The 26,072-nt window shown below is 55.4% G+C and overlaps 1 protein-coding gene across 3 annotated transcripts in view; it reads left to right on the top strand.

The window, feature by feature from the left end:
* IREB2 (iron responsive element binding protein 2) overlaps positions 1–25,245 on the top strand; it is a 36,689-nt gene extending 11,444 nt beyond the window's left edge. The window contains exons 3-22 of one of the 3 annotated variants that reach the window (XR_009450299.1): positions 1,311–1,476; positions 2,788–2,925; positions 3,617–3,841; positions 5,839–5,908; positions 6,263–6,446; positions 7,163–7,302; positions 9,695–9,866; positions 10,373–10,473; positions 11,397–11,513; positions 12,525–12,684; positions 13,343–13,478; positions 14,648–14,732; positions 15,043–15,199; positions 15,432–15,556; positions 18,353–18,457; positions 18,546–18,688; positions 19,795–19,942; positions 20,026–20,096; positions 21,751–21,936; positions 22,505–25,245. Coding sequence is in view for 2 of the 3 variants with exons in the window: in XM_059677979.1 (XP_059533962.1) it covers positions 1,311–1,476; positions 2,788–2,925; positions 3,617–3,841; positions 5,839–5,908; positions 6,263–6,446; positions 7,163–7,302; positions 9,695–9,866; positions 10,373–10,473; positions 11,397–11,513; positions 12,525–12,684; positions 13,343–13,478; positions 14,648–14,732; positions 15,043–15,199; positions 15,432–15,556; positions 18,353–18,457; positions 18,546–18,688; positions 19,795–19,942; positions 20,026–20,148; positions 21,751–21,936; positions 22,505–22,615 (2,792 nt within the window). In the remaining variant the exon portion in view is untranslated. Of the gene's footprint in view, positions 1–1,310; positions 1,477–2,787; positions 2,926–3,616; positions 3,842–5,838; positions 5,909–6,262; positions 6,447–7,162; positions 7,303–9,694; positions 9,867–10,372; positions 10,474–11,396; positions 11,514–12,524; positions 12,685–13,342; positions 13,479–14,647; positions 14,733–15,042; positions 15,200–15,431; positions 15,557–18,352; positions 18,458–18,545; positions 18,689–19,794; positions 19,943–20,025; positions 20,149–21,750; positions 21,937–22,504 lie in introns of all 3 variants that reach the window. The other 2 variants (XM_059677979.1, XM_059677980.1) reach the window with 2 other exon arrangements.
* The last annotated feature ends 827 nt before the right edge of the window (positions 25,246–26,072 follow it).

The following is a 26,072-nucleotide window of genomic DNA, read 5'->3' as shown; positions in this document are numbered from 1 at the left end:
AAACAGCACAGTGATTGGTCCAGAGTCACAGGAAGAGGCTGTCCTTTGCCTACTCGCAACTGTAAACCTACTTTTCCCCACCCTGTATACGTGACAGTTTGAAAATTACAGTGTCCGTGTCAATGCCCGTATCGTCCTGAGTGCGTGTCCTGCTAGGGAGGTACGGCCACACAGTGCGGAATAGATGCTAAGATTTTCCGTCTGTCCTCCCATTGTTCTTTCGGACGTTAAACAATAATACATTTCACATTACGTACTTGCTAGGTAGCTGTGTGTCATACTCTCCTGGGAGCGTTGTTCACGCTGCTTTCCTGGGAAGCATTTGTCCTGGCCTCATGGGGCACAGGCCTCGTGCCTTTAAACAGCTGCGCGTCGCCCATCGAGTGGTGACATCTACCCACCAGCCCGCCCTGGGTCAGCCTTTCCCCTGTGAGAGTTCACACGGCTGAAGACGTTGAGTACTGACTGATTCTGTGGTGCCCAACCCCCGTCATCAAGAATGAAAGATGGTTTTCATGAAGAGAATTTACTCATCGAAGCACCCCAATTCACTTTTAAACTTCAGCCATTTTTGATGGGAACCTTTTAAACCCATTACACACTTCTACGCACTTGAACCCGTATTTGTCATAAAGGAATGTCGTCGTTACTGTGCTTAATTCCCATTTTCTGTGGTTCTCAGTGTTTCTGTCTTCCCTGACTGTGCGCTCGCACTCCTCGGGCTCACGTGCCCGGTCAGCCTGCCTGTGGGAAGGTCTTGTCTGCTTTTTCAGGGCCTGGCTGACCCGTGGGAGCCTCTGATTGATAGACGTCCTGGTGCTCACACGGATGGCGCTTTGTTCTGTGTTCACTAAACTAAAATATTTTTAAGTTGAGAAGATATTGCATCTGTGTCTTTTTAAAAAATATATATGTTTTTATTGATGTTAGAAAGAGGAGGGGAGAGGAAGATGGAAACATCAATGAGAGAAATATCAACGGGCTGCCTTCTGTGCGCCCCCTACTGGTGATCAAGCCTGCAACCCAGGCCTGTGCCCTGACCGGGAATCGAACTGTGACCTCCTGGAGCATGGGACGGTGCTCAGCCACTGGGCACTGGCTGGCAGTGCATCTGTACCTTTACCTGTTTGTTATTTAAATCCTTATAATACACTAGAGGCCCTGTGCGTGAAACTCATGCAAGGGGCTCCGCCCTCACAGCCCGGCTTCGTCTGGAAGGTCGTTCTGCCATCTGGTCTAATTAGCATATTAGCTCTTTTACTAATATAATACCTAGTTATGACTTTTCTTAATATTTTCTCCTGAATCAGATGTCCTGCCTTACTCCGTACGGGTCCTGCTGGAAGCTGCGGTGAGGAACTGTGATGGCTTTTTGCTGAGAAAGGAAGACGTCTTGAACATCCTGGACTGGAGGGCCAAGCAGAGCCATGTTGAAGTGCCCTTCTTCCCCGCCCGCGTGCTCCTGCAGGACTTCACGTGAGCCGCAGCCCTCCCTTTATGAAGCTCCCTGACTTTAATTTTGAATATTAGTTTGTAAATCTTTAAAGATTGTCCTTTCTAGCCCTAGCTGGTTTGGCTCAGTGGACAGAGCGTTATTTTTTAAAAAATTGCCCTTTCTAAACTGAAGCAACTCTTTAAAAAGTAGGCGCTTGTTTCCTGTTATTTATTTCAAAACTACTTCTGTTCAGCTGCGCACTTGTCGTCTCCACCAGCTCAGGCTTTTCAGACTTCACATCCCACGTGATGGCCGGCCCCTCCCGTCCTTCCAGGCCTTGCCCATCGTAGTGACTGCAGGGTGGTCTCCGACTGTCCAGGCAGAATCGAGGCCTGCCCCTGCTTCCTGCTTCCTGCTTCCTTCGTATGTGATCCAGGCCATGTAGACCCGCTGCCTCCATCACACTAGAGTCCCACGTCCTCTTGAACGGCCTGCCTGCCCTGGTGTCAGGGATCCGTCGCTAGAAGAGGTGCCCTTTCGATGGTGTCAGTGGAGGCGCAGGAGTTAGCAGGCGGAGAGCACGCCCTCAGCCCCCCGGGGACGGGTCTCCCACGCTGCTCGGGGCTCTGTCGTTGCTGCTGTCACGGCAGCCACTGCTCTATCTTCCCTGCAAAGTCCTCGAGAGCAGCACCCGTCCTGTAGGGCCTCGCACCCCGAAGGCCATTGGTAGATGCTGTTGCCGGGCGGCTCGGGCGGTGCCTGTGTCTGTCGTGGGTAAATGCGGACCGGCAGGCGGGCACTGGGCTGGGGGGGCCTGGGCCAGGGAGAAGGCGGGGGCTGCCTAACATCTCTTCCGTCTGAAGCTCACCTCGTGTGTTGCTTTCGGCACATCCACCCCTGAGCACTGAAGGTCTCAGAGAATATCCTGTGTGAACTCTCACTAACCCAGGGTGCTTCCAGCTTTGGGTTACAAGTCCATTGTCAAGCATGAATGCAGATGGAAAAGGGGTACTTCTTATTTTTTTATTATTTTTTTATCTTTTTAAAATACTTTTTATTGATTTTGTAGAGGAAGAGAAAGGGAGAGAGAGAGAGAAACATCAGTGAGGAGAGAGAATCATTGATTGGCTGCCTCTTGCACGCCCCACACTGGGGATCAAGCCCGCAACCTGGGCATATGCCCTTGACCGGGATCAAACCCGGCACCCTCAGTCCACAGGCCAACGCTCTATCCGCTGAGCCAAAGCGGCCAGGGCAGGGGTACTTCTTAAATACAGAAATGAGTGAGTGCATCCTTAGCGGGCGCCTGTGTGAAGGAACCGTTAGAGCTCGTGTGCTCCTTCTGCTTCCAGGGGCATCCCGGCCATGGTGGACCTCGCTGCGATGCGGGAGGCGGTGAAGACGCTGGGAGGGGACCCTAAGAAAGTCCACCCCGCCTGCCCGACAGACCTCACGGTCGACCACTCTCTACAGATCGACTTCAGTAAATGGTACCGTGATGCAGAGGCTGTGACGGCAGCTGCAGGCGGGCGCCCCACCTGCTGGCGTGTGGTGTAGCGGGAAGAGGGGGGAATTCACGCTGGTGTCCTACATGTAGTGTTGACTGACACGTAGGTAGAGAAGCTGGTGACAAGTTCAGTTGTGATTTTTTTTTGCTGGGTCTGAATTATTATCCTGTTTGTTTGTTTCTGCTGCCACTTTTGGTGGAAATATGTAGGGAGCCTAGAGCCTGATTTTCTGGCTACGACTGCAGGCTTCATATCCACTCCTTCCAGAGAGAATAGAGAGACGTGAGCCATGAATGTCGTTCATTAGCTGGTGGTTGGAAACCCTGAGCTCACTCCCTAAAGCTCTGGCTTCCTCCACTGAAAACGTTATGTTCAGAGGGCCCTTGACCGTAGTCAGACGAGAGAAGACGTGGTTCTCACACTCTCGGGCGTCCTCGGCAGCGGCTCCGTCGGGGGTGACGGCACCTCCGTGCTTGCCCAGTGGCCCCCTGTGACAGGAGCTGTGAGCATGGCTTTACCGGGCACTTAGGTTACGTTTCCTCCATACGTTGAGGTTACCCGGTTCCCTCCTGTGTGCTTCTGTGACCTGACATTGGCGTTGCTGGTGTGTGTTTTGAAGAGCTAAGTGTCTGTCACTTCTAACTGGCTTTTGTTCCCTTGTTTGGAATGACAGTGCGATACAGAACGCGCCCAACCCTGGAGGCGGGGACCTGCCGAAAGCCGCCAAGCTCTCGCCACTCAAAGCGCCGCCCAGGAGGCTGCCCTGCCGAGGCCCAGCCGCCTGCCGGGGGCCCTGCGATCCGGGGGAGCCGGGCCTGGGCCGTGGAGCCGGGAGGCCGTCCACGCAGATCGAGAACACCCCCCTGCTGTGCCCTTTCCATCTGCAGCCAGTGCCTGAGTACGGCGTCTTCCTCCTGATCACTGCCGCTTGTTTCTCAGGGAACCCGTGTAGCCTCCCCCCCCACCCCCCACCCCTACCTGCTCCCCGGCCTCGCACTGCCTGTGCGGGAGATGCTGCCGTGTGCGCCCTCTGTCCCAGCAGAGCAAAGCCGTCAGGTCTGCTTCTCTTCCTCAGGCAGCGACCCTAAGGGTTCCCTGTAAATATGTTTATAATTTCCTGACTCGTGCAGGCAGAGAAGTGTGCTGCGTCTTAAACGGGGAGCTTTATTCTAGTGAATGTGTGCCATTCACATGCTCATCATTCCCTCATCTTCTGTGAATTCCCTATTTATATTTCTAGCTTTTTTCCCTACTAGGAGAGTTTTATTTTCCTTACTCCGTAATACTGTTGTCGTCATGTGTGTTATAACCTGACTGAGCCGTTCCAGAGAAGTGAGGGTCTGAATGATGGCAGGGAAAAGACGCCTGTTCATAGGGGTCGGTTCCGTTTCCTAGTAGGTAGTTGATTAACATTAAGTTTTCTTTTAATTCCGGCAGCATTGGGTCCATGGAGGTTCTAGGGACCTCGTGTTCCTCCTTCCCGAGAGCTCGGTATGCTCTGTGGGTCCTTCCCCTCAGTTACGGCCTCTTACGTCCTCGCCCTCGCTCCTGCTGCCCGGTGTGCTGACTGGTCAGCATCTCACACACACATTCTTGAAAAGGAGAAGTTATTGATTCAAACATCACTGATGTTTTTGGGTTGTCTTTCTATAACTGGCAGAGTGTGAAGTGCTAAGATGCTGTATTTTTATTTCTAAAAATCCAGCGTGGTGTAACATTTCCCTTCAGTTTTGAGTCTGAATTATAAAGTAGTCAGATGGGTTGTATGCAGTCCCGGGCTGTGTAAGAAGTAATAACTGTGTGTGCCGTGGTGTGTCAGTGACGTGTTAACTGCAGGCTCGGCGAGGGCTGAGGGCAGGAGCGGAAGTGCCTGCCTGGCTGATAGAGGGTGGACGGCACTGATGGCCACAGGTGCTCCCAGGCCTGGAAGTCTCCCGAGACCACTCAGCAGTGAATTATTCACGTGGCCTTTGTACTGAAAACCTTCCGATTGAACAGCTGTAATTATCCGGACCCTGGAGGGCGTGTGTAATTTACGTTGTATTGATGTTCAATCAAACCTTAATCACCAGCTGGGCTGGCAGGGAAATGAGCAGCTAGGACTGGCTGTCATGGTCTTTAAAACGTCATGAGATCATGAGATGCAGTGAGGCCCCTGAGGGCGGGCTCTGTTCTGCCCGGAGGGAAATGTTTTCTCTCTGAGTCACATGATTCCTGAGCGAATCTCCAGCCCCTGCAGGCAAACTAGCCCTTCCGCTCGGCTCGGACGGGAGGAGTGCACTGTTCGGGCCGAAAGCTCTTTGTAAAGTAGAAGATGGTGCTGACCGCCGGCCACTGCTCCGCGGTGACAGCGCCCCGGCACGAGGCTGGTGGTGGCATGCTCACCCTAACGGTGTGTAAGCTGCCTGCTCCTCCTTTCTTGTCATGAGGAATCCAGCAAAACTTACCCTGATTGTTAATAGGCTTTAGCCGCGTCTCACAGCGATGCCATGAAGTGCGGTGTGGGACTCGGGGGCGTGGCCTTACTGTGCCGGTACAGCCCTGAGCCCGCAGTCCTTCCTGGTGTGATGCAGGGGCCGCACCTGACGGGCGGTCAGGAGTCAGGAAGTGGCCTTACTGTGCCGGTACAGCCCTGAGCCCGCAGTCCTTCCTGGTGTGATGCAGGGGCCGCACCTGACGGGTGGTCAGGAGTCAGGAAGTGGCCTTACTGTGCCGGTACAGCCCTGAGTCCTGTAGTCCTTCCTGGTGTGATGCAGGGGCCGCACCTGACGGGCTGTCAGGAGTCAGGACGTGGCCGTTCCCAGAATGCTGTTGAAAGTGTGTCTAAGAATGAAGACCGGGAAACAAGGCAGCTCGTCCTATAACACGCTCTAATGCGGCTCTTCCTCCTTTCAGACCTGAAACAGTGTTAAAAAATCAAGAAGTGGAATTTGGCAGAAATCGAGAGAGGCTTCAGTTTTTCAAGGTATAAATGTTTGGGGCAACTTTTCTAATTGCAATTTATGAAATATTGGCAGGTAATGGATTTTATGTCTTGAGACCAATAGTTTTTGAACTTCTAGCAGTGAGCTGGGTGGGCTCCCTCTCCCACCCGAGTCCTGGGGACACAGTGGGAAACGACCATGTATCTGGGCTCTGGAATGTTTTTCTTTGACTTCGTTGTGTTTTATCGTCTGCCGAATGGGTATGTTTACGTTTAGTCTGTAGACGTGGGCCCTGGGGCCGTTGGTAAGATGTTTTAGTGTCAGTATTTGTATCGTGATGGCGAGCACACATTCGTACGATGCACTAACACTGCGTTTCTTTACACACAACCCAGTGGTGTTCGAGAGTGTTCCGGAACGTGGCCCTGATCCCCCCCGGCACGGGCATGGCCCACCAAGTGAGCCTGGAGTACTTGTCCCGGGTGGTCTTCGAGGAGGAGGCCCTCCTCTTCCCCGACAGCGTGGTGGGCACGGACTCCCACATCACCATGGTGAACGGCCTGGGGATCCTGGGCTGGGGTGAGTACACAGCCTGCATCCTGTTCTCTTGGGCGGGGGACGTCGGGCATGAAAGGGCACCAGCAGCAGGTCGCTGTGGCCTGGAGACCGTTTCTCTATCCTGGCGGCAGGAAAGGAAGGCTTGATGAGGCGTGCGGGTCAGTGTGTGGTCAGAGAGGATTTAGGAAACTCGCACCGTGCCCAGTGGGTGGCCAGCGTGGCCGCGACCGCATCTGTGAAGACGATGTGGTCACTCTTGTGTAAAGAGCTTCCGTGGCTCCCCTGCCTCTTTGTACTCCCAGGCTCCTTTGCAGCTACACCAGGCCCTGCACAGCCTGGTGCACCGGCCGTCCCCCCCCCACACACCTTAGAGACGGTCGGTACTCCCCGAGCTTCACATGCGCTGCTCCCTCCGGCCGAGCGCACTTCCTCTCTCAGCCTGGGATGACCACCGACTTCCCTTTTTTTTTTTTTTTTTGTCTGTGCCGTTAGGCCAAGCTGCTTGAGCCTGACCTGGGCTGGGTCCTGTTGGTGTCATATCTTGAGCGTAGCGCCCTACGTAGCCTAACAGGGACTCAGTGTTTACTGAGCTTGGCATGAAGGTAAAACCGGGTTTGCAGCATGTGAGCGAGAGGACGCGGGTCCCGAACCCACGTGGTCCCAGGGAAGCAACTGAGGAGCTCAGGAAACGCCCCGTGTGCCCCGCGTCCTGTGCTCAGACGTGCGTCTCGCTGCAGGGGTCGGAGGCATCGAGACCGAAGCCGTGATGCTGGGGCTGCCCGTGTCCCTCACGTTGCCCGAGGTGGTGGGGTGTGAGCTGACCGGCTCCTCCAACCCTTTCGTCACGTCCATAGACGTCGTTCTTGGCATCACAAAGGTACGTGCAGGTGCTGCTGGCGGAACGCCTTCTCCCGGACGTCCAGGCGTGCGTGTCGCTGCTCACTGACCTGTCCACTCGTCCTCCTTACGAGCGGGGAGGATGGTGCTGTCCCTGGGCCATTTCCCACCTTCACTCTGAGAGCGGCACCGTGAGGCCGGCTGACCAGGACGTGGGCCCGCACTCCCTCCCAGCACGGGTCCTGGGGCCTCCCTGCCCTGCCTTCCGGCCTCAGCAGCAGCTGGGGGCTCCGTGGTGTTGGGGAAGGTCTGGTCACTGAGTCACCTGCCCCTTAGGAACCATTGCTCTCACAGCGGTTCTCGCCTTCCGGCCCTTTAATACGGCTCCTCCTGTTGGGACCCAGCCGTAAAGTTATTTTCGTGGCTACTTCATCACTGTCATGTTGCTCCTGTGATGAATCGTCATGGAAATATCTGATCTGCAGGATGGTCTCAGGCGACCCCTGTGAAAGGGTCGTTCGACCGCCAAAGGGGTCGTGACCCACAGGTTGAGAACCGCTGCCTAGGAGATCCTTTCAGAAACAGCGCCTGGGGCTGTGGTGGCGGCAGCCTTTCTCTTTCTGTATGTGTGTCTATTGATGTCAGAGAGGGAGAGAGAGAGACATCCATGAGGAGAGAGAATCATGGGTCGGCTGCCTCCTGCACGCCTCCTACCGGGGATCAAGCCCGCCACCTGGGAACGTGCCCTTGACCAGAATTGAACCCAGGACCCCTCAGTCCACAGGCTGACGCTCTATCCACTGAGCCACACCGGCCAGGGCGCGCCAGGCTTTTCTGTGGGCCGTTCTAGCGTTGCTTCTCGGCACTGCGCGTGGGTTCCGTACAAGTGCTCTAGGATTTCCAGTGAGCCGCTGTCTCGCTCCCCCTCGGAGTCCTGTGCTCTCTGACTGGGTTTTGTTGTATTGTTTTGACACTGAGTCCACAGGACGGAGGAGAGCCCTGCAGCAGGTTGGGTTTTGTTGCTGCACAAGCTCCGACTGCGTCCGACAGTTGTGATCATCTGCTGGCTCGTTTACGTGATTAAGGCGCGTGCACCTGGGGCTCGCTGTGCTCCCCGTGGGCCAGGCCCCAGCACTTCGGCCGGTCGGTTGTAGGGGGGGAAGGCCTTCAGGACACTCCGCAGGGGGAGGGACGGTGCTGCCTCCCTCCCGGCATGCAGTATTGATCTTCCCAAATTTGGAAAGCGTTTGACATCTTACAGAAGTGATTGATTTGGTGTGTGGACCACAGACCCAGAAGCTAAATTGAGAATTACAGCCAATTCCTAGAGGAACAGGAGCATCCCATTATGTGTCTGTAGAAATCGATGCTTCCCTGCGGACATCCTGAAATTAACGGGCCTCTCGGACCCTCTGGCTGCATCCTAATAGCGTCCTGAGCCTGGTTTGGCATTGTGACTCACGGATACAGAAGTTTATTGTGGACGATGGCATTTGGTGGAGGTCCTGTTCTGTTCATGGTCTTTGCAGGATTAGTCCTGTGTTCTTCAGCGCTCAGCGCTCAGCGTGGTGCCTCATTCTTTTGGCGGAAGCAGCAGCTGGGTGTATTTCATCTGTCTTCCCCTCATTTGCAAAAAAATAACCATGAATCGAAGGAGACGTCTTCTCTTAGGCTCGAGTTTGTACATCTGTGAACTGACCCCCAGCCCTCTGCCCGGTGGGACTCACAGTCTCCATAGGTCGGAGGTGGTCTCGTGAGTTTGTACATCTGTGAACTGACCCCCAGCCCTCCGCCCGGTGGGACTCACAGTCTCCATCGGTTGGAGGTGGTCTCGCTCTGGTCCCCAGGCTCTCCCTGCACCAGCTGAGCCCCTTGTGCAGTGAGGAAGGGTGAGCAGCCGTTTCGGTTGCTTGGGAGTAACCAAGAAAGGCTGGTAGACGGAACTAAGCGTGAAGCCACCTGCTAAACCCTATCAAAATGGAACTCGCCTGTAACGAATATCGCTGTAAATGTTTGGACGGGGGGTGGAATTTGAAGAGTATATAACTGTGTTCATGTACACAGTTCGATCAGTGTTTTAGTCTAAGTCCCAGATGCCCCCGATGGCTGGAAGCGCGGTTATTTTATGTCCTGCTCAGCAAGGAAAAGACACGCACACAGGAGTCCACGCTGGCCCCAGTCTCAGAACGGGAACATGGGGGTCCCAGCCATGAGCATCACGCCCCTTCCCACCCCGACTGACAGCGACGCCGACCTCTCTCTCCTGACGGACTGTTCATCTCTAAGTGCCTGCTGCACCCCAGCGAGCGCGTCCTGGGAACAGCAACGTCCTCTGCTCCCTGTCCCTGGCGTCGGGTGGCGATTGGAGGGCAGGGTTCTCGGAGAGTCCGTGCCCGTCTCGTGGCTAACTGCGTGTGTGTCCCTCCATGCAGCACCTCCGGCAGGCAGGAGTGGCCGGCAAGTTCGTCGAGTTCTTTGGAAGCGGAGTCTCACAGTTATCCGTAGTGGATCGGACGACAATAGCAAACATGTGTCCAGAATATGGTGCTACCCTCAGCTTCTTCCCTGTTGACAATGTGACGTTAAAACACTTAGAACATACAGGTAAGAAGACAGAGGTCCTGCGGATAAACACGCCGCCTTCCCGTGTGTGTGTCTGGTGTGTTTTTAATGCTCATGGCGTTACGTGACTTTGGGACAGTGGCTTCCACATAAACCATCAGGTGACTGTAGTGTTGGGCCTCAAACCCTAGTCTCCGCTGACCCATCGACACGCAGCTTAAAGAAAGAAGCAGACCACAGGTCGGCACCCCACCCCCCACCCCACCCCACCCCACCCCCGTTCCCCGTTCCCCGTCCCCTCGGTGAGGTGCCCGCCCTGCTCAGCGCTCCTGGTCCTGCTGTGATCGATCACCTTGAGAGGGGCTGCTGTGGAGCTGACAGCTGATCAGAAAGGCTCTTGAATGCTGTCAAGTGCTAATTTGCAAAGACCTCGGTTCTGAGTGCTTAGTAATTTGCAATATTTGTTTCTTGCTCATTGTTGGAATTCAACACACTTACCCCAGAGGGTTTCAGAATTCCTCCCTGGATTTCTGTTGTTTATCTTTCAGGTTTTGACAAAGCCAAACTCAAATCAATGGAGACCTACCTGAAAGCTGTGAAGTTGTTCCGGAGTGACCAGAGCGATTCGGGGGCGCCGGAGTACTCCCAGGTGCGTGCGGTCACCCCTGGGGCCGGGTCAGCGCGGAGCCTGGCCACCGGGCTTCCGTCCCAGCTGCGCTCCTGGACAACCAGGTAGCCTTCCTGCCTCAGTGTCCTCATCTCTCAGTGCGAAGGTGGTGTCTACCACACAGGGTTCTTGAGAGAGGAATACACATTCGTCAGGACAGTCTCAGATGCCTAGTGAGTGCTCAGTGCTGACCGCTGTTGTCATCATCATCGTTATTGACAGATGTTCTCTGTGACCCTGCTCGGACCTCACTCACAGTTACATAGAGGTTTACTGCAGTGAGGCTGAGGAGGAAGGAAGGTTCACTTGGCCGCCTGCCCTCACCCACAGGCAGGGAGGGTCCGAGCCCAGAGGCAGGAACGCACAGCTGGCCCAGGCGCCTGTAGCGACAGCGTTCCAGTGGGCGGGAGGACCGTGGGGATGAAAGTTCATGGAGAGTGTACGGTGTTGGTGCGGTAGTTTGCATACGCATCTGCTAGTCTTTTAGCAAATGTTCATATGTTTCATAAGTTAAATGGGGTTTTTAAATATCTTTGGTGGGTGTGTTTCCCCACGCTAACAAGTTGCGTTAAAAAAACATAAATATGCCCTGGCCGGTGTGGCTCCGTGGGTAGAGCATCGGCCTGCGGACTGAAAGATCCCAGGTTCGATTCCGGTCAAGGGCATGTACCTTGGTTGCGGGCACATCCCCATTGGGAGGTGTGCAGGAGGCAGCTGATCGATGTTTCTCTCTCATCAATATTTCTAACTCTCTATTCTCCCTTCCTCTCTGTAAAAAAATCAATAAAATATATTTTAAAAAAACAACAACATAAATATACTTATTCTTTCCCAGAAAGTAGTGCTTGAGTTGGAATCCGTCCCTATGAACCCTAATTCCCCCCTTCCCTTCTCGCCTGTCCCAGGTGATCCGGATCAACCTGAACTCCATAGTGGCAACTGTCAGTGGTCCCAAGAGGCCGCAGGACAGAGTTGCTGTGACGGAGATGAAGAGTGACTTCCGTGCTTGCCTGAGTGAGAAGGTGGGCCTCGCCGTGTATGGGCGCAGGGGAGAGCGGGCGGGTCTTGGGCGGTCGTCCACACGGGGGTCCTGAAGTTCTCAGTTAAAATGTTGGTTTCCTGGTCACAACACCCTCTTTCACGTGCGGAGCACTGGCGTGTTCCCACGGTCACAGCCGTTTCTGTGCGATCTCTAGACTCTGTGACTTCCAGACACCAAGGGAGACGCCACCTGTCTGAGCCTCATGGCTTCCCGTCCTCTGTTCTGAAGGCTGGTCCCTCGCTTCCTTCCAAACTTAAATCTTTATCGTTTGTTGATTTTTTTGTGGGAAATGTCAGGCTTGTACAGGAGTAAAACTGTCGTGAATTCCCATGGGCCTTGCTCCAACAGTCGCCAGCTCTAGCAGATTCTGCACACACACACGCACGCGCGCACACGCACGCACACGCACGCACACGCACGCGCGCACGCACACGCACGCGCACAGTCATTGGGAGCAAATCCTCGGGGCCATTTTAACAAAAAGCTGGTCCCGCCTCCCGAGCTCTGCTGTGAGCAGGGACGGTTGAGAACCAGAGCCGAGGGTGAGCCGGCCCCGGTGAGGCTGGGCTCGCAGCAGAGAGAACTGGACAGTGGACGCCTCCTGGCGGCACACGCAGGGTCCAGCTGAGTCACGGCTGCTGCCCGTCCCGGCCGTCGGCACCTCTCACATGCGTCTGACGTCAAGTGTTCAACCGCCACGTGTGTTTTCTTTTTCGTTTTTTTCTCTTTGTTTTTATTGATGTCAGAGAGGAAGGTAGAAGGAGAGATACAAACGTCAATGATGGGAGACAATCATTGATCGGCTGCCTCCTGCATGCCCCTCACTGTGGATCAAGCCCACAACCTGGGTCTGTGCCCTGGATCGGGAATCGAACCCGGGACCCTTCTGTCCACCGGCCGATGCTCTATCCACTGAGCCACCCTGGCTAGGGCCATGTTTTCTCTGCGTGTCCAGAGCATGCAGTTCACGTTTGTGTGGGACTCTCTCCAGGTTGGATTCAGAGGCTTCCAGGTTGCGGCCGACAAGCAGAGCGACACCGTCTCCCTTCACTACGAAGGAAGCGACTACCGCCTGTCGCACGGGGCCGTGGTCGTCGCCGCCGTCACCAGCTGCACCAACAACTGCAACCCGTCCGTCATGCTCGCGGCCGGTAGGTGGCGGTTCGAGGCCATCGCCGTCTTTTCCTCAGTCACTCTGTCCCTCTGGGGGTAGGGGTTGTGTCGAACAGGTCGGACGGTGAGGGCGCTGTGAGGTTTTAGGTAGGTCTTTACGGGCCTAAGGTTGACTTAGGTCATCAGTGTTCTTTATGACGCAGGAGGTACATTTTTTTTATAACTTCTATATGTATTAGTTTAGGTCGTATCTGCCTCTGTTAACCCAGGACTGTGATAGCAGGTCTGGTGTCTGTGGGTGTGGCCATGGCTGTGCGGGGCCCACTGAGCGAGTGAGAGGCGACCCTGGCCGGGCTGCCACGCCATCAGTGTGTGTACGTGGCACATGGTTCCTGTGGGAGCTCCTGCCACGTTACTACGTGGCGTAGTTTACTGTGATGGTGGCGACTGAAGCAGCTCAGTCTGTCGTGTGTGAGGCTGTGCCCTCGGGCTGTGCCTCACTCAGTGCAGAGGTGCTGTGCCGACGGCAGCGTTGGTGTCAAAGGAACCAAATCAGTGGAAAAAATGATAAAATAAACGTGTGAATGTGGACCTTCACCCACCTATGCACTGGAGACCCCGCCGGTGAATGGGCCTGTCTTGTCCACTTCCGTGTCGGCAGCCAGCGCCATGGTCACCTGGTTTGTCCCCGGGCAGGTCTCCTGGCGAAGAAGGCGGTGGAGGCGGGTCTGCGGGTGCAGCCGTACATCCGGACGAGCCTGGCGCCCGGCAGCGGGATGGTCACGCACTACCTCAGCTCCAGCGGCGTGCTGCCCTACCTGCGCGCGCTCGGGTAAGCCGCGTCCTCTCCCGCGTCGTCCTCCCCCGCGTCGGCCTGTCCTGTGCGAGGAGAGGAGAAAGGCCTACTCCCCGCAGTCCCCTGGCCGCGCGCCGCCCGAGGCCTCACTGTAGCAGCACGGGGGCAGCCGCGTCGGGCAGGGTGCTGGCGAGAGGAGATGTGACGGGAAGACGAGCAGGTCAGACCGGGTCACAGTGCCAGGCAGGGATGGTGCCAGCCAGTGCTGCTCTCCGCGCCCGGAGGTCAGTTCTCAGAAAGGAATGCAGTTCTGCAGGTTGCACTATGAACTGAGTAAGCTGCTTTTTTTAAAAGTATTTTTATTGATTTCAGAGAGGAAGGGAGAGGAATAGAAAGGAATATCAGTGATGAGGGGGGTTATTGATCGGCTGCCTCCTGCACGCCCCCCATTGGGAATGACGCCCACACCCAGGTGTGTGCCCTGACGGGGAATGGAACCATGACCCCCTGGTTCCTGGGTCGACGCTCAACCCCTGAGCCACGCCGGCCGGGCTCAATCATATCTTACATAAATCTCAATTCCTTGCAGGCCGGATAATTTTATGTTTTTGTGGGATGGTGGTTGTTTTTTAATTTAGAGGAGCATCTGAAAATAACTTTGTGGATTTTATGTATAAGCTCTTAGTTATATCATCTGGATATCTTTGTCAGGGACTCTTCTGGGCTTAATTGGTCGAGAGGGAGAGGGCTGACTGCTGTCGGTCCCAGCCACAGAGCCTCTTGGGCCTTCGTCAGGTGACAGCCAGGCCCTCTGACACTTCACAGCGTAAACCCTTTGGAAGGGAGGAAGCACAGGACGGTTTTGAGTCGTTGTGTTCCCAGCAGGAGTCTGAGGGCTTGCTTGTGCAGTGTCAGGGGCAGTTCATCACATCCCCCTGGGCAGCCTCAGCCCCGGCCCCTCCTCCGGGCGCGCCCCTCCTTCTCCCCCGGGTGTGCCCCTCCTCCTCCGAGGGTGCGTGGGGGCGCGGTGGGCAGCCAGCCTGAGGGCAGCCTGGGCCCAGGGCTGGGAGGTGAATGGACGGGCATGGCTGCTCTGTGCTCCACGCCTCCTCAGGTAGCTGGTCCAGCGAGGAGAGGAAGCTGCCCGCCCTTCCTCACGCGCACACGTGTGCTGCTCTGGCCAACCTGGTGCTTTTCTGCCGCAGATTTGAAGTCGTCGGCTATGGCTGCTCGACGTGCGTGGGGAACACAGGGCCCCTGTCAGAAGCCGTTCTGAATGCAGTGAAACAGGTAACGGCTCGGCTCGGCGGCCACACGCTGCCCCTTCCCTGGGCTTGGCCATCAGTTACAGAAAGTGTACGCTGATGTGCTTGTTTCTCTAGTCCTCACACCGTCCGTCTTCAAATAATTAGAATCGTGTTTTGATTCTCGAAATAATTTCTTTAAAATGTAAGGAGTTCTTTTAGCTTATTTGTGCTTCATAATTGGAAATGTGCTTTTTGGTTATCTTGCCCTAAGAAATGTCATACTTGCGGTTGCTTTATGATTCTCCAAATTTGTACCATCTCTTGAATTGACTAGATCTGTGTGTGTGTTTCAGGGTGACCTGGTTACCTGTGGAGTTTTATCTGGAAACAAAAATTTTGAGGGCCGTCTTTGTGACTGTGTCCGTGCCACTTACCTTGCCTCTCCGCCCCTGGTGGTCGCGTACGCCATCGCCGGCACCGTGAACATAGACTTCCAGACAGAGCCTCTCGGTACGTCCGTGTACATGTGCTCACACCGTTCGTTCTGTGGATTATTCCAGGGACTTGTCCCATAGGCATAGTGGTGAATTTCTGCATTTAAAGGAAGAGCACAGAATGTGCGAGTCATCAGTTCTTCCAGCGGCTTAAGCCGGAGCACTGGTTGTTGATAATGTACTTGGTTCTCTGGTGTGACTTTGGAACTGTCTTGAGGGAGTGACATTTTGTATTAATTTTTTACCAGGCACTGACCCCGCGGGCAAGGACGTCTACCTGCAGGACATCTGGCCGAGCCGAGAGGAAGTCCAGCAGGTGGAGGAGGAGCGGGTCCTGTGCTCCGTGTTCAAGGCGCTGACGGAGAAGATGGAGGTCAGAGCTCCGGGCTTCCTAGTGGCTCATCGCGGGGCCGTGTGGGCGGCACCCCTCGTGGTCTCTGAAGGGGAGAGACGTTGAAGTGACGCTGTTTTGCATGCGCAGTGTGAATGCATGAGGGTCGCTTTAAGTCTGGACTCTGATATCTAGGAGAACAGCTGGGAGGACTGGAGTTTGTGTTATTGCTCACAGGAGTGTAGCGGCTGGCGGGGCTCAGCCGTTGAGCGTCGGCCCAGGAGCCAGGAGGTCACTGGGTGGTTCCTGGTCAGGGTACATGCCGGGTTGCTCGATCCCCAGCGTGGAGGGTGCAAGAATTGAGTGCAAACAGTGAAATCTCCCACTCACTCTCCTTAGAGGTATCAGATTCCTAAGCATTTTCCAGAGGTTTTTTTTTGCACATACAAGCATAAAACATACAAATACAAGTCAGAAAAGGCATTTATTCACGTAAATGTTTATTGAGCACCTACTCTGTGAATAAAACAGAATTCTCATGGGGAGAATAGACAGTGAGTAGTGCACAGAATGATTAGGTAAGTTATACAGTATATTAAAAAGGGATGCATGCTATGGAAAAGTACAGATACAAAATATAGGACAAAGAGGACCAGTTGTGCAAAATGTGGGAGTAAGCTGCAGTTTTATGTGGGAGGGTGGGGAACACGGCCTTGAGCTAAGGTTAAAGAGGTGAACAGGTCAGTCACATACCTGGGCTGAGAGCGAGGCTTTCCCGGCCTCAGGAGGGGACCTCGAGGAGGCCTGCTGGCTCCGCAGGACGGGCGGGTGGCGGGAGGAAGTGATGCAGCCAGGGCAGGAGCCGGCCTGTGGGGAGTTAGTTGGAGCTGCTGTGACTGTGGTCTTTGCTCTGAGTGGAGTGAAGGGAGGCGTGTCATCAGAAGGCTGGCTCTGTGTGTCTGAGCCGTGCTGGGGGCGCTGAGGCTGGAGCAGGGACGGTCGTGGTCGAGCCCGGGCGACGCAGGGCCCTCGGTGCTGAGCAGTGGACACGGGCATGTGGTTGGGGAGGACGATAACACGGGGTGGGGGTGGGACGGATCGCAAAGCAGAGGCTTTTCTGTCCTGTTCTTCAAGGTGAGCAGCAGCACCCCCCCTCCCACACACACACACAGAGCACACACACAGCACACAGCACACTCAGACACACACACACAGCACACACACAGCACACTCAGACACACACACAGCACACTCAGACACACACACAGCACACAGCTCACTCAGACACACACACAGCACACAGCTCACTCAGACACACACACACACAAACAGCATACACACACACACAGAGCACACACACAACACACAGCTCACTCAGACACACACACAGCACACACACACACCCCCCACACACACACAGAGCACACACACAGCACACTCAGACACACACACACACACAAACAGCATGCACACACACAGCACACTCAGACACACACACACACAAACAGCATGCACACACACAGAGCACACACAGCACACTCAGACACACACACACACAAACAGCATACACACACACACAGAGCACACACACAGCACACAGCTCACTCAGACACACACACACAGCACATGTACACAGCACATGTACACAGCACACTCAGACACACACACACACATATAGCACACAGCACACTCAGACACACACACAGAGCACACACACAACACACAGCTCACTCAGACAAACACACAAAGCACATGTACACAGCACACTCAGACACACACAGCACGCACACAGCACACTCAGACACACACACACAAACAGCATGCACACACACAGAGCACACACACAACACACAGCTCACTCAGACACACACACACACAGCACGCGTGCGCACACACACACACGCACACAGCTCACTCAGACACACAGCACATGTACACAGCACACTCAGACACACACACAGCACACAGAGACACACACATATAGCACACAGCACACTCAGACACACACAGCACCCAAACAGCACACACACAGAGCACACATACACATATAGAACACACCGCACAGACACATACACACAGCACATGTACACAGCACACTCAGACACGGGTACACACACACACAAATAGCATACACAGCACACGCACTCTTCAGCAGCATGTGCGAATCTTTCTAAATTCTCCAGCTTCCTCTGGATTCATTAAGGTTTTTGGTTTTTTGTGGGCTTTTTATCATCACCTGAGGATATGTTCATTGATTTTTAGGGGGGGAGAGAGACACACACAATCAGTTGTCTCCCTTTCTCACCCCAACTGGGCACGGGACCGAAACCTAGGTAGGTGCCTTGACTGGGGATTGAACCTACAACCTGTTGGTGCACGGGCTGACGCTCCAACCAACTGAGCCAGCTGGTCAGGGCGGATTCTATAGCCTTTTATATTCAGTTTATAATAAAAATTAACTCTGGAGGTGTTCCTGAAAATTCGGCGTGCTGAGATTATTCCTCCCAGGAATGCCATGATGGTTTGTTTATTTTTTAATATATTTTTATTGATTTCAGAGAGGAAGGGAGAGGGAGATAGAAACATCCATGATGAGAGAGAATCATGGATCGGCTGCCTCGCACACACCCCACACTGGGGATTGAGCCCGCAACCTGGGCTTGTGCCCTGACTGGAATCAAACTCGGGAGCCACACTGGCCAGGGCGCCGTGACGGTTTAGAATGCGCTGTGTCGGTTGGAATGGATAAGACCTTTCTTATTATCCTAACCTGAGCGCTGCTTTATCCCCGCGACCATTTCCGTAAGCCTCGTCCTGACTCCGCGTCTCCTTCCACAGACGGGCGACAAGCGCTGGAATTCCCTGGACGCACCAGATTCCGTCTTGTTTCCGTGGGACTCCAAGTCCACGTACATCAGGTGTCCCTCGTTTTTCGACAAGCTGGTAAGCACGGCTGTATTTTTCCTCTCTGAGGGGTGGTTGTGAAGGAACGCCCCATGGAGTTCACGCCTTCCCCTTCCTTCACCTTCAGACCAAAGAGCCGGCCGCCCCGCAGCCCATCGAGAACGCGCACGTCCTGCTGCACCTGGGGGACGCCGTCACCACCGACCACATCTCCCCCGCGGGGAGCATCTCCCGCAGCAGTGCCGCCGCCAAGTACCTGACGAACAGAGGGTGGGTGCCGCCGCGGTCACTCCTGCCTCGGCGGGTCTGCAGGGAGCACACGCGGCCTGGCGCCCGGGGCGGGGCAGTGGGCACGCCGTAACGGGGCCTCTCGCACCTGCCTTTGCTGAGAGCTTTGGAGGTGGGGATTGATTTCAATAGAGCCCTTGTGGTCTACACGAGAAGCCGATCGGAAATGAGATTTCCCCCGTGCTACTTCGTTGGAAGGTCAGCGTGGCCCTGGCCGGTGTGGCTCAGTGGGTGGAGCTTGGTCTGCCCTCCCACATAAAGGCTGGTGGTTGGCTCTGGCCACGCTTCTGCGTGGGAGCGCAGACTGTCCATGTGCTTGGTGGGCTGTAGAGCGCGTGCCCATTCCTGAGGCTGGGCTGGGCTTGTATCAAATCAGAAGCCAGGTGTGTTTTTAATCCTCACTCACGGGTAAGTTTTTCATTGATTCTAGAGAGAGGAAGGGAGAAACGTTGATGGGAGAGAGAAACACTGGTTGGTTGCCACGCGTATACGCCCGGCCGGAGCTCGAACCCGCAGCCTGGGTCTGTGCCCTGACCGAGAATCGAACCCGCCACCTTTCCGCGTGTGGGGCACCACTCCCGCCACCTGAGCCACACCAACCGGGGCAAGACAGGTCTTACCCCGCCACGGAACCCCACGTCGGGTATGAGGATACGGGGGCGGAGACGTGAGAGATGACAGCACAGAGAGGCGGTCGGCACAGCCTGGGTGCAGAAAACCTGCCCTGAAGTTCAAGGGGACAGAGAGACGTTAAGGGAGCGCGATGAACGGGTTGAATTTATGAGCCACATGTGGACCCTGATTTGAACAAACCATCAGAAAGGCCTGGAGACAGGGATCACAGAGTGTTAACTGGCTACGCGATAGTAAGGAATCGTGGCTGCTTTTGTTGTCTTTTTTCTTTCTGTTTTGTTATTGATCTTTTTAAGGGTCCACACCTCCTAGAGAAAGGACCTGGAATGTGTACAGTTCAGATACGCCGAGTGCCGTGGGCCTTCGCTGTTCCCTTTTCCCTGCTTTCATAGATGCTGGAAATTTTCTCTAATAAAGTGTTCGAGTAAGTTTTCCGATGCGTGGCTTTCTTGCAGCCTTACCCCTCGAGAATTCAACTCCTACGGGGCCCGGAGAGGCAACGACGCTGTGATGACAAGAGGCACTTTTGCAAACATCAAGCTTTTGAATAAGTTTATTGGAAAACCGGCTCCCAAAACCATTCATTTCCCGTCGGGACAGACGGTGAGGATGTGTGCGAAGCATTGAGACCCGTGCTGACGGAGTCGGGCCTCGTGTGAAGGGTCTTTGTTTATTTTCTTCCGCAGCTGGATGTGTTTGAGGCTGCAGAGCTGTACCAGAAGGAAGGCGTCCCCCTGATCATCTTGGCGGGAAAGAAGTACGGCTCCGGGAGCTCCAGGGACTGGGCGGCCAAGGGGCCGTATCTGCTGGTACCGAGTCTTACATCTCACCCCTTAAGCCTCAGGTTTAACTGTTTACCCGCAACGTCCTGTCAAGGTTTATCTTACTTGTTTGGACTTTCTGGCTTGTCCTGATCTTTATGTGTGGGGTTTTTGAAGTGCTCTTCTGGGAGCTAGTTGCGTTGATACCCTGAGTCTGAGCCTGCATCACCTTTTCTTACTTGAGGAAACCGGTAGCCATGTGTCCCCACTGGTGGCGCTATGTGCCGGGCTCCCGGGAGGTGAGCACTCGGTGTGTGGGCCCAGTTTTACTCTGTTTCCTGACGAGGCGCTGACAGTGCCCGGGGCTCCGTCTCCTGCGCTGCTCCTCGGGGGGCAGCAGCCGGACGGCGGGCGAGCACGGTCCCGTGGCTCGCGTGACGCGTGCCCCCCGCCAGCTCAGACGTCCGGCGCGAGCGGGTCCCTGCAGGTTGGTGGGAGGCTGGTCACGCCCTCTCGCCCTCGTGTGCGCGAGGCTCCGGTCTTCTGTCCTGACGCCCTGAATGGACGGCCTGGGGCTGTGGGCGCAAGCAGCTTCTCTTTCTGAGGTTCTACAGGGCTGTGAGCCGTAATGACCGGTGCAGCCTGCCTTTCTTCTGGAATTTCCTTAGTCTTTGGTTCACGTTCTGGGCCTCAGGTGGTCCTGTCGGTTCACTTGGACACTGACACGCAGACGGCACGGCCGGGCTGGGCTCGGCAGCGTGGGGCTTGCTCGGGTGACGATGGGGGTGGCAGAAGCTATGTGTCTCTGAGCCCTTCAGTGTCTTCAGGGGGAGACCCTTCGGGACACGGCTCAGCGTCGCCCTTGCTCCAGAGGGGGTCCCCCGCCTGCGCTAGGCCGGGTCCTCATCTCAGACCCACGGACTGCGTGGTGCCCTCCAGGGGGCGCAGACCGTTCTCGGGTTAAACCGGTGCAGGCCCAGGTCTGCACACAGATGCACATGTGTCTGTGGTAAACTCCTGGGGGTGACGGTGAGGAAGGTGTGATGGGGGAGTGTGTAAAAAGGCCCCTGAGGGGCAGTGATTGTAAAAGTAGAGAAGCCGGGTCTGGAGCTGCTCTGCCTGTTTTCTCCAGTGAGAACCCCTCCTCTTCGGGAGCAGGACTGGCCGCACAGCTTCCTGCTGCTCCGACTCGCACAGCACCGGCCTCGGCCCGAGCCCCGCCTGTGCCCGTGCCTTGTCTGTGGGTGGACCGGGCCTTCCTGGTACCCCCGTCGTGGTTTATCACTGCTCTCAGCGTTGTCTGCTCGGCTGTTCCCGTGTCCTCCCCTGCATGGCACAGAGTTCACTCAGCTGCTCCCTTCTCTGTTCCCTGATCGCAGTGGCATCTCCGGAGGGAGTGCACGCACCTGTGAGAGCCTCCAGGGACAGCCAGACAGACGCCCCCTGGGCCCAGGCCCCCCCGCGCCCGTCAGCCCGTGCTGTGTGCAGGCCCGCGCCCGGGAGGGGCAGGGGCACAGACCCGCCTGTGAAAGGCTCTGGTGCTCGGATGCCTCGCCCTTAGTGTGGACCAAAAGCGGGATGTTTCTCCTTTAAGATGTGCGGTGAAGGGGCTTCCAGAGGGAGGGAAGGAAATGAGCGCCTGTGTTACAGGGCGTGCGGGCTGTGCTGGCGGAAAGTTACGAGAAAATCCACAAGGACCACCTGGTCGGCATCGGCATCGCCCCCCTGCAGTTCCTCCCCGGGGAGAACGCCGAGACCCTGGGCCTGACCGGCCGGGAGACCTTCTCCCTGGCCTTTCCGGAAGAGCTGTCTCCCGGCGTCACGCTGACCATGAAGGTACCCCTCAGCCCGGACGTAGGGCCTGCGCCGTGTGTGTGCGCGGGGAGACGCTGGCGGGAGGCCCCGCCGTCCCGGGGGCTTGCTCTGTCGTCGGATGGGAGCGTGAGCCGGTGGGTGGCCGGGCGGCCTGGCAGGGGTGAGATCTCCGAGGGGAGGCGGGCAGCAGGGCACGCGGCCCTGGAGGAGGGGCGTGCGCACGTGCGGCCGCCTCTCCTGCTCGCGGCTCCGTCCCAACCTCATGTTCATCGGCCGAGGGGCCGCTCCCCAGGAAGGCAGAGCCGAACGCCAGGTTAGGGCCACGGGCTTTCAGGAAAAGGAGGGGGACAGGTGTTCTGGGCGATGGTGTTTGATGTAAATGGACGTGAGTAGCGGGTGCAGCAAGTCCGCATCCATGGGACGGGGTTCACGCTCTAGGTGAGATCATGTGACCCTTCAGAGTCGGGGATGACGAGGTCTCCTCAGCTGCGAGGCCCGGGGGGGACGGACGTGTGGGGGAGCAGTCCTTGCCTAGGACAGCGGTCGTGGCCGCTCAGGGACACTCACGCGATGTTTCTGTTGTTTGCAGACAAGCACTGGGAAAGCGTTCCGCGTGATCGCTTCGTTTGAAAACGACGTGGAGATAACCTTGTACAAACACGGAGGATTGTTGAACTTTGTGGCACGGAAATTCTCATAGTACCCACTCCCCACGGACCCCTTTCCAGACTGGTCACTGCGAGCCACGCCCCTGGTGCCGGACCGGGACCCGCCGTGGCGCTGCAGACCCGCCCTCCCTGTCTCACCGCGGGGGCGGTCGGCTCCGAATCACGTAGCGGCAGAATGAACTCTTCCCGATTTTAATCCTACACGAATGGTGCTATTCACATTGCTCGTCAGCGTGGAGTGTGTGGTGGACGAGAGGTGAGTATGAGGCCCGCCACCGATTGTAAATAAAGGCGGGACTCGGCTTGTGCTGGAGCTGGCCCTGTGCGGAGCTTCCTGAGTGGTCTGTTCAGTTGGCATCGTGAGAACTGCGTGCGCTGTTGTTGGTGTGAGGGCAGGAGAGGGACATGTCAGAAGCCAGATGAGACCCTCGCGTGGGAGTTGGGATCTGATGGACTCCAGGTGGACGAGTTCCTCCTCAGACGGTGCTGGGGGCAGCAGCTGGCTTAGTGGAGACATGAGCCAGGTACCCTCAGCCTCAGCGCCACCTGCAAGGGGAGGACCCGCCCACACGGCCCTGTCCAGCTTTGCTCGTCCCTCCCCCGCGAGGCTGGACGGGACGGGACACCCTGAGCGTGGCCCCGCCATCTGCCAGCGACGAGGGGTCGTGTGCAGCCCTAACGTCAGGCACTCGCGGCCGAGCCTCTGGGAGGACGGGGCTGGCCCATCTGAGGGGGGTGAGGGGTTTGCTCACCTGACGTGGTGCTGTCACCCCCCGGCACCTGATGGCTAGGGACCGCCAACCAGAATGTGGGTGCTCAGCCCGAGGCACTGTCAGTGTTGGCTGCTTCTTAATGACTTTGGTTGATGTCCTGTCATTTTGAATCCGTGTTTTACTTGGTTTGGATGATCTGTGGGTGCTGTCACTGTTTTTGTTGTAACCAAAGCTGACCCTCAGGCTAGAACACCGAGTTCTCTCCGGACGCGTCTGCTCCCTGCTCCCACCTCGAGTGCTGTCTCCAAGAAGCGGGGCAGCTTTTAAGAAAAAGTTTGGATAATGAATTTCAGAAAGTCCTACGCCCCTTTTTAAATCAAGAAATTAACTTATGTGGCAAATTTTCTCACAGAAGGTCTTGAGTGTGACCCGGTTCAGTTGCTGCACTTGAGCATCAGTTCACACGGCACAGGAAGAGGGTTCCTGACTCAAATGCTGGCGCTCACCCAGTGGGTGAAGACCACTGAGGCCTTTGCACACAGTCAGTCCTGCCGTCTCCACCGTCCTGCAGATACGTGCTCAGACAGGTAGCCGGGCTGGAGCTTGACAATTCCCTTTATTTAAAAATGTTACGTGGTACTTACAGATCCAATGGTGTTCTTGATTATTTTATTCTGTGCATTTGTCCATGCATGTGTGTTCCTAATTTACATGAAGATATGAGTTAGGGATGGAGAAATTCCCAGTTGAATGTTGAAATGCCTGCGATAGGATTTGAAGAAATGGTCATTCCGGATTGGGCTGGGGCGGGCATCAGTATCAGGTTTAAGGGTGTTATAATGTATCGCCCGTGGCAGAGGGCTGGGTGTCGGCATAAACAGCTGGCCCAGGAGATGCAGACCATAAAGCAAGCCATGAACAAAGCACTGAAACTCCCATCGGCCTCGCCGAGCAATCGTACAGGCAAACCTCGTATTTGAGGAACAGAGTCGAGGGCCTCTTGGTGTCCCGCCTGTGTACAATGAACCAAAAAGCTGGATGAGCATGGTTATCGGCCGGGGAGGAAACTGCTGTATGTTCCAGTGTGTACCTTACAGCTGCCTCCAGCCAAACACTGTGTTTGCAGAAACGCGGCCTCGGCTGGTTTCTGTTTGACTGCCCTCCTTTGTTAGCTCTGTCTGGGCAGTGACGTGTTAAAAAATACCGTGGAGAGGACACGTGGTTACATAAGAGACGAAAGTCCGTGTTGGAGAGTTAAGCACATGACGCTGCACAGCGTTGCCTGTTCCATGCCTTGGGGTTGTGTGACTCCTGTGAAGTGAATCGGTGAGAACGGCATCCAGCCCCGCGCTGCCATGGTTACGCCAAAGATTCCCAGGCCGGCGGCTGTCGCATTTCTTGTTTTGTCTCCAGATGTCCGGGTGGCACCTGAGAGCAGTGTCGGGACCCTCTGGCCAGGTGCTCAGTGTCTCACTGATGGTCACACTGCAGTGGCTCTGAAGGGAAGAGCACGGCTCGGGGCTGACAGGGCCGTGGCCACTGCCTCCACGGGCACCGAGTGCGTCGCCCGCGCGGGGAGGAGGCGGGCGGGGAGAGAGGCGCCGACTGGCATGTCTCTGCGGCTGAGAAGACGGTACTAAGGTGCTGGGTGCTGGGGGAATGAAGAGGGAGGGGAGGAGGTGGACTTGGGCTTCTTCGGGGGCCTTCTCCTGGAGTGTGACAGTGCCCATGTCCCATCCGTTCACACAGCACCTGACCATGAACACCTTATCTCCTTCAGCAACTACCGATTGTCAATCACTTAAGCCAACAACACAGTGTAGCAGTTTTAAGTTCAATGATGTTAAGTATTGTATAGAAATATATTGGAGGCAAAGTTCAGTTGATGACAATTGTGTATATGTTATTGATGCTGTAAATTATTTTTAATAAAGAAAATTGTATTATCACCTGTTTGACTCTTCTAATAAAATATTTTGTGGTGATTGAAAACAAAACACCTAACAAAGAGAAATAGGGTGGCATCTAGAATTTTCAAACAGTAGGGCATGCAGGAGGCAGCTGATCGATGATTCTCATCATTGATGTTTCTCTCTCCCTTCCTCTTTGAAATCAATAAAAATATACTTAAAAAAAGAACAGGGCCCTGACCAGTTTGGCTCAGTGGATAGAGCGTCAGCCTGTGGACTGAAGGGTCCCGGGTTCGATTCCGGTCAAGGGCATGTACCTTGGTTGCGGGCACATCCCCAGTGGGGGGGCGTGCAGGTGGCAGCTGATGGATGTTTCTAACTCTCTATCCCTCTCCCTTCCTCTCTGTAAAAATTCAATCAAATACATTTTTTTTTTTTTTAAAGAATAGGACAAAATGAACATAGTGAGGGGGAAGAATTCATGAGCTGCCTGAGGGACCGGTATGCAGGTACCCTAATGGGCCAACAGGAGTCAGATTCTGGCCACAGAAAACCGAATCAGAGCTGGTGTTTCACAGCCTAAAGGGATGAGATGTGTCGAGACTGGGGCTGTAGGAAGCTGCTACTTGGAGATAAGACCCCAATCTAACGGAAAGGCCAGCCCTCAGCAGAGGTTTGGGACACATCCGAGGCAATCACGGGGCTGCAGATAACCGAGGGCGCCACACGCTGATGGAAAAAAATAAATAAAAACATGAAGTGGGGGCTGTGCATTCACAAAAAACAAGGCCCCAGCTGCCTGCGTGGGCGGGTGGTGAGATCCCCCCTCGGAAGTCCTGTGAGGGCTGCAGGAGTGCACCCAGCTG

The sequence above is a fragment of the Myotis daubentonii genome, chromosome 21 (assembly GCF_963259705.1).
Source record: "Myotis daubentonii chromosome 21, mMyoDau2.1, whole genome shotgun sequence".
In the NCBI taxonomy this organism is placed as follows: Eukaryota; Metazoa; Chordata; class Mammalia; order Chiroptera; family Vespertilionidae; genus Myotis; species Myotis daubentonii.
This window is presented reverse-complemented; position numbering and strand designations above follow the sequence as displayed.